We start from the raw sequence: 13,031 nt of genomic DNA, 5'->3' as shown, positions 1-13,031 counted from the left end.
TCCCACACAGGCAGGCCTGTTCTCCAGCCTTCTTGGTTTGCTAGAGTAAGTGCGGTGTGTGTGTGTGTGTGTGATTCCCCCCCCCCCCCATGGCGCCCCCCGCCCCACTTACTTTAGCAAACCAAGAAGGCTGGAGAACAGGCCTGCCTGTTCCCTTCCAGGCTGCAAAGGACTTGGTGGGAACTACATTTCCCAGAAGACCCTGGGAAATGTAGTTTCCACCAGAACAGGCAGGCCTGTTCTCCAGCCTGCCCTTTTTGCTAAAGTGAAATGAAGTATCTTGGAGTGAGGGAAGAGCTGAAAAGCTAGAGTGGGCACCGGGTGCACTCTGGCCCATCTACGCCTCTGCCATCAGATCCTCTGAAGATGCCAGCCACAGATGCAGGCGAAACGTCAGGAGAAAATGCTACTAGCCATACACCCCGGAAACCACACAACACCCCAGTGATTCTGGCTGTGAAAGCCTCCGACAATACTTGTTGGTTGGTTGGTTTGTGAATTCTGAAAGGAGGAGGGAATTACAGTATAAGTAGGAGAGGGGACGGAATGTGCAAGCCAGAAGCGCCTTCACATAACCTCAAATCATAATATGAACCAGTCCTGCTGTGACTTTCCAGAGCTGTGGTGCTGAGCAGGGAATTGAATTGACATTCTAACATCTAAATGCAACCTTTGAGTGTCTGCACCCTTCAGAATCCTTTTAAATATAAATGCACAAGTAATGCCTGTTTTATATTTCATGCTTTTGGAGAATAACTTATTAAAATTCTTAAAAATTAATTGTGAAAAGCTCTGACAAAGCATACCTCTGCTGACAGCAACTGGGGAGTCTGCTCTGATGCTCTGTCACCAGGAGTAACGTTCAAATAATTTCTGTTAGGCGCTTTGAATCTTAATAAAGGAATGGCTTGAGGGTGAAAAAGTCACCTGAAATAACTCTTTGTGTGCCAAATGCTCAGAATAGTAAAAAGTGTGGGAAAAAGAAGAGCTCTGAAAGATGTTGTTTACCTGTTTCTGCTTAAAAATAACCCATGGGGTTATCACTGCTCTCTGACCAAATAATCCACGTTTTTTGAGATATCTGGAAGCGCAGGTTCAAATTTAAAATTCAATTTGATAGGGCAATGTTAAAATCTTGTTACTTCCAGTTGTATTTTAATGTTGTGAAAACCTGAGTCTTAACATACATTTGTCCTTAATTTTTGCTTTAGGATAGAACGTTTGGCCAAAGATATCATGCAAGATATTGGATACAATGACATTGTGGTTCTCTGTGTACTTAAAGGTGGCTACAAATTCTGTGCTGACCTTGTGGAACATATTAAGAATCTCAGTAGAAATTCAGAAAGGTTCATCTCCATGAAAGTTGACTTTGTCAGAGTGAAAAGTTACTGCGTAAGTAATGAATTTGGAGGGTTTTTTGTTGTTGAATGTATCTTTGGTGATCGCATTTAAGTTTATTCACAGGGATTTTGTTAATGAATGCTTTCTGTGGGAGTCGATTTATAAACCATGGGTGTGGTAGCGTCTCTTCTTAGCGTTTATTTTGGAAATGGTGATATTAAACTTAAGATAATCCTGTTTTAATAGGATCTTAAAATCCGTTGAATTAGAGATTGACCTGAGTGACAGAGAATAGCAGAAATTCAGTCAATCAGAATAGGGCTTTTTTATTCCAGAAAAAGTACACTTCTCAAAGATTCTGAGGTCAGTTCAACCTATTGAAATATCTTTAAGCATGCCATATAGTTATGTTCTAAACAAAGTCAGAGTAACCCAGCCAACATCCAAAGAACTGCAAGATTTTTATCACGAGTCCAGAGAGACTTAGACTTTTCCCCTCTCAAATACCATCCTCCATGCCAGAACTGGAGAACAGTTGGCTGTTGAAACTGAGCGGGATTTCATTTCTCTCTCATCTGGGTGTTTAATCCAGTCCACAACACAGACCAGGCTGGCCGCTTGGTAATATAGTTTAATATTGGGTATGGCTAGTCTTCCTCTTTTCCTCATCTTGTAGAATTTTAAATCCAATTCTTGGCTTTTTACTACTCCATATAAACTTACTTGTTTCTGCCACTTTTTCAGAGTTTTTTTTTCTGAATGTAAATTGGTGTCACCTGAAAAGTTTAATTTTTGCAATACATTCTTTTTTTTGTGGAAATTCTTCTTAGCCATGAGGTTTTTTTTTTATTTCGATCATCTCTGCAGTCTTCTTGTCTCTTTACTCACACTGTTTTGTAATTATCTTTGAATAGTGTATCATTTTTCTCAAGTCAAGTTTATTCCTAAATATTTAACTGGATTTGAGGTTACTTCACATCCTGTAGCCCTTCTAATATCTTCTTCCTCCTGCTTCATTAAAAAAATCCTTAAAATTATAAATTGTGTCGTCTGTTTTCTTTGTTGTTCTTAAATGCCACATATACTTCACTCAACATCTTATTATCTAAAATGCATCCATATTTTTATGTAAGTTTCTTATATACGTAATATATGTGTATTTTAAAAAATATGTTGACTATCTTTTTTTGCTTGGAAGGAGAATTTAGATCATTTATCAATACAATCTTCATTTTGCCCACTTGTTTCTCATGCTGTAGTCTGTTCTAATTTATCTTCTTTATCTGATAATCCTTTGTCCCCTCCCCCCTTCTCAGTTTTGGAACATTTTCTCTTGAACTAATAGGAAATTTTCTTTCAGACACTCCCTCAGATTCTTTGGACGCATCCTCAGTTGATAGTTCTTCTGCCAGTTGCTTAGCTTGTTCTATTGTAATAAGTATCCTTTTGTCCTAGCAAATGGAACTCTCCAGCAATATTTTATTTTTTTTCCTTATCGAATTAAGACATCAGTCTTTCCCTTTTCTCAAAAAATGTGTAGGCAAGTCTTGAAAAATCTGTACTTCTTTTACTTCTTTAAGTCGAGATTCTCTTGTTTGTTCAGTATGGCGTTGTGAGTTTCCTTATGCGTAAACCTGACCAGTATATCCCATAGCAATTTATTCTTAAATGCAAAACTTCAATTTATTCTAAATATCTGGTCAATTCCTAGTCTCTTAATCTTCAGGTAGCCTTGTAGGCAAAAACTGTCTTCTAAATTTGTTTAATCAAAATCTTCCGGAATTCCTCTGTATTGTAAATTATTGTTTCTGTGCCTCACTTCCAAAATTTCAATCCTTTGTTCCAATCCTTTCCATCCAAAAGTCTTGTCCATCTAAACGCAGTGCAATTCAATTCCTTTCTGTCTGTCCTTGATTTTCCCACTTTCTTGTGTGTTTTCTTGTATCTTTTTAAAATTTCTAATAGTATCTCCTGCCTCCTGCCTTGAACTTCTTTTTTAATCCCTTCTTGTGTGCTTTCTTCTGGGCTCACAGCTGTTCAAAGAAAAAAATGTGAAACATCCCTTTGGATTAGTCCAAGCCTGTTCAGTAAACTCCTGCAGCGTTTTGGATCCTGGCTGATTTTTAACAGTGAAAATATCATTATTCTAAATACGCTGGGTTTTTTGATGGGGAGGGGTTGAATTGATGCAACAGTGAGAATCAGGAGATGAAGCATTAGTTATCAGAAATATCCAGATGACATTCCTTTGTCTCGGTATGCAGAAGATGTGGAGCTCTCCTGCCTAACCTAAGATTTATGCATCTCGTTCTTCTGCAAATCAAAGTGAGGAAGGGAGAGTGTTCAGTTTCCATACCGTTCTCAGCACTGACACATTGAACTGAAGCAGAACTGATGACTGTAGTAGACTGTCTCCAAGAACCCTTTGTCTTTTGCATGTTATGTGTCTGATGTTATACCATGAATCTTCTTATTTTCATTTTTCTGAGTTTTTCCCCCATTCAAATTAATGCTTTCTTCTGAGTTTTCTTTTCGTCTGTGGAATTCGACATGCTTTTGTCCTCAGGTAGCGAGTTTCTTGCACCATTTATTTTTCTTTCTCTAGCTTTCCCCTACTAACCACTTCCTGTTTCTCTCTTCCTTAAGCGCGTCCTGCTGCTTTCTGCTCACTTTACACAGCTGGTCTCTTTTCTCTCTCCAACTGTCTGTCTCCAAGAGCCGTGTCCAAGTCATGTAAACACTGGTGGGATTCTGGTGAATTCTCTTGTTCCCAAGTTCAGCATTCATGGCTAAGAGGTTAGTTTGTCATAGGTGTTGTAAGTGGAAGGGGATGCTTCTGAGCTTGTTTGGGAACATTTCCTGCATTTTATTCCTGTCTGACAGAAAGTGTTTGTTGGCAGCTCAAAAGCAGATTCTGGTTACAATTTTTACTGTTGGAAAGTGCTTTCATCAGGGACACTTTTTACCGATTTTCCTCTCCCCCTGTTGATTGACATGTTTTTTTTCGGGGGGACGGGGGGTGCCTACTGTATGGAGGAGGGAGAGATTCCATCAGAACTGATAGAAAATGTCAAGTATCTTTGGAACCTCATTGGCTCCAGGTAGAGTACCGAAACAGGTTCAGGGTTTTAGTATTAACCTTTAAAGCCCTAAATAGAGTAGGAATATCATACAAACAAGACTGCCTCTCCCAATATACCCCACAGAGGGCACTGCACTCAGCAAATAACAATTTATTGGTGATCCCTGGCGTTCTTTGGGCCCCCCAGGTGTAATTTGAATATTGAAAACTTACTAGTATGCAACAAACCACAATTTGTCATGGGGTCTATATCTGACAAAATAACATGCTCTGGTTAATCCTCTTGCCTGTTCTAAACTGTGGTTTAATCCTGGTTTGTGGGAAAGAGAATCATTTTGCCATGATAGTAAAATGTGGTTCCTTTGGGGAACCAGGATGTTTTAAATATCTGAGATGCATGTAAAGGAAGAGAGCGCATGAAATTGAGGACTTGGCATTTTTTTGCTTCTGTGTTCCCTTTGGAAATTGTGTGGCAGATTGCCATGCCGCAGCCACTATTTTCAGGAAAGGTGTCTGAAGGACTAAGTCAAATTGCAGTGATGAGAGATGAAGATAGGGGAAATTGAAATCTGACAAATGTTCAGGTCCTGATGGCATACACCTGAGAGTTCTTAGGGAGCTCAGGTTGATTTACTAATCTGTATATGTAACCTTTCACTAAATTCAGTCATTATACCAGAAGACTGGAGAGTAGCAAATGTTATTCTGTTTAAAAATGGGCCCAGATAGTAACCTGGAAATTACAGACCACTGACTCTAATATCTATTCCAGGCAAATTAGCAGAAATTATAATCAAAGATGGAATTCTTGAGCACAGAAAAGAACAAAGCTTGCTGAGGGAAAATCAGCATGGTTTCTGCAAAGGGAAGTCCTCCCTCACCAACATGTTGGAGTTGTTTGAGAAAGTGAACAAACATTTAGACAATGGTGACCACCTGTAAACAGTATATACTTTGATTTTCAAAAGGCTTTTGTCAGGGTACCTCACCAAGGACTCCCAAGTACAAGTAGCAGTTATGGTATAACAGAATGGGCTTACTTATAGATTAAAAATTGGTTAAATGAGAGGAAGCAAAGAGTAAGAATAAATGGACCATTCTCACAATTTATTTATTTGTGTATTTATAATCTGCCTTTCTTCCTGGAATTCAAGATGGATTTCACAGAGTTAGTCAATACAAGTTTGGGACTTTCAATAAACAATGAAACAGGATTTGGATTGTAGATCAGTCCAGAAGTCTAAAAAACTGAACTGAAGCAAAGCATAACTGTTAACATTACACATTAAATGATGCAAAATAACACAATTTTAAGGGGGTGGCAATTATTAGGGGCTTTGGTTTGTACTACTGTGTATAGTTGACTACCACCATTTTTCTTTAGCAGGAGGATGGAGATTTATTGCTACAATCACATGTATGTGACATTGATAGTTGGACCCTAGGCTTAATTAGGAAATGATGTTCAGCCAATTATTTGGTTCCTTCAGATAGAACATCAGCTCTCATAGAGTTACCAGTTTTGTTGCATTTTGGAAGGACCCCCATGAATTGAAAGCAAGGATCTCTTGCCTATCTTTGCATGTGCATTCAAAGGAGCAGAAAATGGTGAGAGGAAGTTGGTTAGTGTTCCAGAGAATTCCTCTATGACTATGACCTTTGGCTTGTTCCTCTTTATGGTGTACCTTTTAGTGCTCCGTATGTGTTTCCTATCCCTCTCACTCATGGTCTTGTGTTCATAGTCCTGACCGTGACCTTGTGAAGTTACAACTTTGTCCCCTTTCCTGTCACATGATTTTGCCAACATGCAGTTTCTTGTTATGTGCTGGAAGCTCAGCAAATTCCATGCTCATAGAGACCCAGGTCTGGAAGGACCGAAGGCTCTTGATTTAGGGGAAAGCAATGGTTTTTTCTCTCTCCCTCTGTTTTAAATTTGGGCAACTTCATCGCTTGTTAATACAATTCTGTTTTATGCTGAATTTCTCCAGTTTAATCTACTGTTTGGAAAAAGCTGTGAAGCAGTGCAACTGCTGGGAAAAATCCAATGAGAATGTCTGTTGTGCCAACCCCATTGAAAACATGGAAACTCAGTAGTTTTCTTTTATAGTTTTTATTCCTTTCAGTGGGGCTTGTGCAAGAGACGGCCTCTCTGGATTTTGTCCATTGCCTATAGCCTCATAAACATTTGGATACTAGAAAAGAAACTTCACAAAATCAAGAATTGGTATAATAATAACTCAGTGTGTTTGTCTATTTTTGACTGCTATTCATTTTACTTCTTAAACAGGGAAATGAACAGTTGCATATTTTCATAGGCTTTCAAGTAGGACGTCCATAGGCTTCTAGAATATTTAACGCTGATTGCAGGCTTGAAAGTAACCATGTCAGCTGCTGTTTTCAAGAAAGTAACTCTCTATTCATCTCCGCTTCATGAGAAATCATCAAAAGAGAGTTAGTTTTGCTGATGTTTGAATCACGTGGGGTTAAACAGTTGCGTGGCTTGCTCTTTTAATCCTTTGAAATTAATCAAAATTATTTATGGTACCGGGAACATAGCTAATTTAAAAAATGTGACACTCCTCCCTGAACAACAGTTCACACAATAGGCACATTGAAAAGTGTACCCAACAGAATACATTGATGTTATCTGTTTGTTTTTCCTGCAGTAAGTTATTGGGAATTTTATTTTGTAATCGTTCGTTTTCAATGCTGTTTTGCTCTATCAAACAGAAGAATCTCTTTGTGCTGCTAGAAACACTAAGCGGACTGACAGGAGGGCTGTCAGCTTTGTATTTGCCTTGAAAGCCGACACGTTTTAAGCGAATTCTGTGATGCTCCAATTGCTTTGGTAAGGAATTCCAGTCAATTTACATATTGGAAGTATACAGGACATAATGTCATCTCAGGCTTTATTAAATTTTTCTGCTGAACTGAAGATAAAGGTTAGTTCAACTTGCTGAATGGCTCGAATCAATATGAGAAATTCCGCCTGTTCTTTGGACTCTTTCCTGTGACTCTCCATCACCAAGCCTATAATGGTCCTTTGTCTGTCTTCTCTCTCCCTGCCAATGACCTGCTTTTTTCCTGTTGGTAGATTCTGCCTGAGTTTTGTTCTACTTTCTCCTTGGGCAATAGCTTCCTGACTGGGACTTTCTCCAAGGCCTCTTTCCATCCTACCCAAGATTCCATTAATTGGTGCTTCTTGATCTTCTCCTTGTATTACTTCCTACCTAAGTAAGGGAGCAGCAGTGGCGTAGTGGTTAAGAGCTGGTGAATTCTAATCTGGAGGAACCGGGTTTGATTCCATGCTCTGCCGCTTGAGCTGTGGAGGCTTATCTGGGTAATTCAGATTAGCCTGTGCAGTCCAGCACACGCCAGCTGGGTGACCTTGGGCTAATCATAGCTTTTCAGAGCTCTCTCAGCCCCACCCACCTCACAGGGTGTTTGTTGTGAGGGGGGAAAGGAGATTGTCAGCCACTTTGAGTCTCCTACAGGAGAGAAAGGGGGGATATAAATCCAAACTCTTCTTCTTCTTCTCTTCTACCTTTTACCCTTTTTTCCAGTCGTCATGACTCCTGGTCCTCTTTATACCCAGCAGTCCTATGTGCTTTCAAGTAAACGTGCATAGGATCAGGTTGTTATAGGAACCCCCCCCCCCCCCAACCAACCAGCACTATAAGGAGCAGATGCTGCGGCTACAAAATGTCTGTCCTCGTGAACAGAACTAATTGCTTCCAATTGGGAGACCATCCATAGCTGCTTTCTGGCAGGGAAGCCCTCCAAGAAGCACTTGATCGCTGTTGGGTTGCTAATTTATAAACACTGTGGTGTTCATTTGGAACGGGACGGAAGTGAACTTCGTAGGCCTGTGAACATTTCTCCTGTGAAGTAACCACAGTAAAAGCGGATCAGGAGCAGCTCTCTAACAAATGTGGCCACAGGAAGCTTCCTTTCCATGCCACTTGGCTTAATTCAGTGCAGTAGGAAAAAGCAGTGTTTGTTAGACTCACTGAACACAGCTATATCTGGGGGTTGGATGCTTATTCCATGTTGTTGGTTATTTGCCCCAATTTGGCATGGGAAATGGAACTTGTGACTTTCTCCATTTACAAAAACAAAAAAACATACATAGGCTTCTAGCCCTTAGGTTAAAAGAAAAAATTTCCATTAATTCAATGGGCGAAGAATGTTTTTTGCAGGAAACAGCCAGAATTTAAGCACTCTGTTCATAGCGCTTTCATATCTGTTGCTGAAGTGGTGATTTGGGCTGTCTTCGTGCACAGTATGTGGCCATGGATTAATTACAGATTGGCGCCTGCTGGATGGAATGCATTCCTATAAACCCGGAGGCCAGTGTTTTGCACTGATTTTAAAATGCATTTCAGAAGGGGAGGCCGGAGAAGTCAGTTAGTGCAGAATTTGGCCCAACTACAGACTCTGGCCATCTGGACTTGGCAAACAGACCTGTCTTTTGCTAGGAGCTGCTTGAATAGCAGAAAAGATCCCCAGAGAACTCTTTAGCATGTGGGGAATTTGAATTGTCTTACTAAATTTTAAACCCAAATCGTTTAGAGTTGGGGTTATAAAGGGCTGTTTTTGTCATATTGTGTTTGCATTCCTTTTCAGAATTCGACAGACTTTTGGGGAAAGGGTTGAGCGTTCCCTTTTGGATGGCTAGGAAGGAATTTCAGTGCCACAATCTGCCAGGCAGGCAGGGAGTTTTATAACTCTGTAAGAAATAAGAGGCTTCTCCCAGCAAAGGGCCTTAGCAGCCACTGATCAGGAACCAAGTCATGAATCAGTACTGCTGCTACCTAACCAAAGCCTTGGTTTTACCTGACCTGGAATCCTTTTAGTCCTTTAAGAGCAGGGGAACCAATGACTGGCCCAGAAACACTTTGTAGTCCAGAAAAAACCGCAGCATTGAGTGCTGGCTGCTCATGACATAAAGTGATGAGTAGCTAATGCCATTGTGGGTTACTAGCTGTTGTCACAGAAGTTCCCAACACTTATGTACAAGGCTTCTGTGTGATCTTTTTGCCCCTCTTATACAAATGACCAGAATCCAGAGATGCTTAGTGCAGTGCTAATTTGGGGTAGCACAGCAGCAACTGGTAATATGGCTGGCAAGTGTCGAGAAGGTTAGGTGACTGTATCGGGGTACACAAGTGTTCTGCCCTGCTGTTAGTTGTTGTTAGCTACATCTGGAAAGGTACAGGTATATTCGGCTGTCTTTCTTTACCAGCGTTGTTGATGGCATCTTCATAGTGAGGGGATTCAGGGATTCTGAACAAGAGGATCACGTTAAATGCCCTCTCTCCCATCATCCATGCTGCAAGTCAATTTGGGCCTCTCTCCAACGTTTCCTATTAATTTTTTTTTAAGATGCTGGGACATCTGACCATGGATCTCCAACCTCAGATGATATTTGGTCATTGACCGTAAATAAAGTATTCTATTCTATTCTGTTCAACCTCAGATGAAGTGGGACCATTGTCCCTGCAGGAAAAAATGATTGAATATTTTCACAAGCAGATTGCAAACTAGGGAAACAGTGCCCTAATGAAAATCATTCTGACTACACTGCAAAAATTAGGAAACAGTTCAGTGCAGACAGATTAATACATGCAAGATAAACAGTGCAATAAATTACAGCTCAGTTCCATTAATAAGAAAGCCCTCCCAACCAATTCCATTTATTACAGTCCAGTTCCCTTAATAAGTATGCCCTCTGAACCATTCTGTTTTACAAACCTTCTAAGGTCTGTCAGGCACTATCTATAAAGAAGCTATAGGCATATCTCAACTGGCCCTTTTCTCTGCACTATCATGCATTCTGCAGGCCAGAAATGAGGCATTAGCAGGGGCCCAGTTCAGGCAACAAAGCAGTATATAAGATCAAATCTTTTACTACTCGTAGGGCTGGGGTGGGCCATCGGCCCACCAGGACTTTTCCTGTTGGCCATAATGACCAATCAGCCCTTGGACCCCCATTTGTGACCCGTCTCCCCCAAGTCTCCCACTGTCACTATGTTTTCTTTTTAGAAGGTAGATTTGATGTTTGTTGCCTATTTCCTTATGCCCACATTTGTCTTTTTGTCCTTTGTCTCCTTGTTAAGCATGTCACTTTTTGTGCATTTTCTTAGTGTGTTTGTTAGCAGGCATGCAAATCGTTTGAGATGCAAGTTGGAACAGAAACAGTGGCAGTTGTGTGGCATGGGATTATTCCCCACACCCTGACCTACACTCTATACTAGGCAGTTTCAAGACTTTGCCTGTGTGAAAACTGACTGCCATAGAGCTCTCTAAGATTTATCAGGTTGAAGAAACTTTCCTGCTTCTAACTCTGATAGTGCAAAAACATTGGGGAATGATTCTGGTTTTTTCTCTTGCACTATTAGCAAACCAGACAAGACACCTGGATAAACTTTTATCTTTTGTTGAACAAAGAAAAGATTATTTTTTATTGAGCAAGACAAAAAAGGCAGAAAAGAATCAATCTCACAGTAACTGGAAATGCATACTAAAATTATTACAGTTCCTAGCACTGCTTATTCATATTATGACTAATGGTAGTTTTGAAGCAAATCAGGCTTTAGCTTTTGTCTCCCTGCGTTCAGGGATTATCCAAAAAGTCCAAGATATATAAAACTACCAAAAGATCTCACCTCTTAGTGCTCTGAGTCTTCCAGCCAGAGAAACCTGATGTGCTTTTCTATAGAAGAATGTCAATCATCTTTCTCTAAGTCTGATTCATCACAATCATCTGTGGTTATTTCTAGATAATTGATTAGGTATTACTAAAGAAGAGATAAGCAACATACATTCAAGTAGCCAACCAATCAACAAGGTCTAAAGTAAAATAAGGAGGCCAATTGCAGCTCTTAAAAAGCAATTAATGTAACCTTTTCTGTAATTGTTCCAATTAACTAAGATAAAGGCAGACCTAAGCAGCAAATGTGCAGTCTCTTAATCAACTGTAAATTCTTGCTGTAAATTCAGCAAGGGCGGGGTGGGGGTGGGAATGATATCATTGCTGCCCAACAGGTGGATGTGACAGGGGAGCTCTCTCCTGGATGAGATTTTCCCTGTTCTTCTAAGACAGTTTCAGGTCACACTTGTCTCTTACCTTGCTAGCAAGGTGGTTCATGAGAAGGCAGATAGAGAGACCTGCAGAGTTGTGGGATGTTGTTAGAGGACTGTTTCTAAAACTGTGGATGAGCTGTGGCTCAGTGATTAGAGTTTATGATTTGCGTGCAGTCAGTAGCAGGCTCTAACCCCAGTCTAGCTTTTATTTTAAAATGTGAATCTAGCTCTTGATTTCAATCAGACCTTGCCTACAGAGCAAGAACATGATGTTTATAGAAATTCACTGATAAGCGAATTGAGGTTTCAGTGCCCCCATAGCTCCTCTCTGCTCTCTGTGCGTTGCCGAAGCAGAATTAAAATAAACTGATAAACACCATAGATTTCAGCTTTTCCTGACACAAAATTTAATTTGGTACTAAATTTTTCATTTTTTTTGCGTCAGAAGTGTCCCCAGTTTTAACTGCATCCTGTAACTATCCAGTAGAATAACTAATGGTTATCCCATTGGTAATACCAGATCTGGGTGGGTTCTGAAATCTGAAGTAAATATTATCACTTCCCATTCCTATTCTAGTAAGGCTGCCCAGAGGCATTTCCTTAGTTCTCTGGGGGGGAAAAGGGACATTGTTAATTGGAGCAAGCCCAAGGACTTTAGTTTTCATAAAGAATTTGATGACCACCTCCTCTGGTATTTCTAAACTCTTGTTGCTTGAAATAGATCACAGCATGTGCTCCACCCTATGAGGCATAAGCCTTCAGGAACCAAAAAGGCCTTCCAGTGACAGTAGGGCAGCTCTTCCAAATTTAAAATATGTCACAAATATCTGTTGTTTTCGTTCTACTCTGGAATGATCATTTTTATGCTTCCTTGCCCTTCTCTGACATTTCTCGCTGCCTCCAAAACCTTTTTCTCACTAACGAAATTCCACAACTCCCTGCAGACACGACACACACTTTGAATTCTTGTTACAACCTGACCAAATTATGCACATGAAATTATGTTGATTAAAATGGCAGGATTTTAGGTTCCATGATCCCAGCACAAGCTTTGTTGCCAAATATGTGTTTTTTCACACATGAAACTTGCCTTAAACTGAGTCAGTCTGTTGGTCAGTCAAATGATGTCTGACGTGACTAGAAGCTGCTCTCCAGCTTCTCAGAGGTCTTTAGCATTAGCTACTACCTGTTTTTTTTTAAGGAACTGCCAGAAATTGAACCATCTGTATGCAAACCAAATGCTCCACCATTAAACCATGCCCCTTCTCTGTATCTACTGATTCATATTATTATTATTATTATTATTATTATTATTATTATTATTATTATTATTATTATTATTATTATTATTATTATTATTATTATTATTATTATTATTATTATTATTATTATTTTATTTGATAGATTGCTCGATCCCGGAAGGGCTCAGAGCGGTGTACAAATTAAACAAAAGACAACAAATAACAATATACAGGCAAATCGAATAACATCATTAAAATCCAGTTAAAACAGTAGCAAC

At 39.9% G+C, this 13,031-nt stretch overlaps 1 protein-coding gene across 2 annotated transcripts in view; it reads left to right on the top strand.

Annotated features, from left to right (window-relative positions):
* Nucleotides 1–13,031, top strand: part of PRTFDC1 (phosphoribosyl transferase domain containing 1) — a 46,617-nt gene that overhangs the window by 5,785 nt on the left and 27,801 nt on the right. For both annotated transcript variants that reach the window (XM_048511296.1, XM_048511295.1), the window contains exon 3: nt 1,212–1,395. In XM_048511296.1, coding sequence (XP_048367253.1) covers nt 1,212–1,395 — 184 coding nt within the window. The remainder of the gene's footprint in view (nt 1–1,211; nt 1,396–13,031) is intronic.

This window comes from Sphaerodactylus townsendi, linkage group LG11, assembly GCF_021028975.2.
Source record: "Sphaerodactylus townsendi isolate TG3544 linkage group LG11, MPM_Stown_v2.3, whole genome shotgun sequence".
NCBI lineage: Eukaryota > Metazoa > Chordata > Lepidosauria > Squamata > Sphaerodactylidae > Sphaerodactylus > Sphaerodactylus townsendi.
The sequence above is the reverse complement of the archived record's forward strand: the minus strand, read 5'-3'. Positions and strand labels throughout refer to the sequence as shown.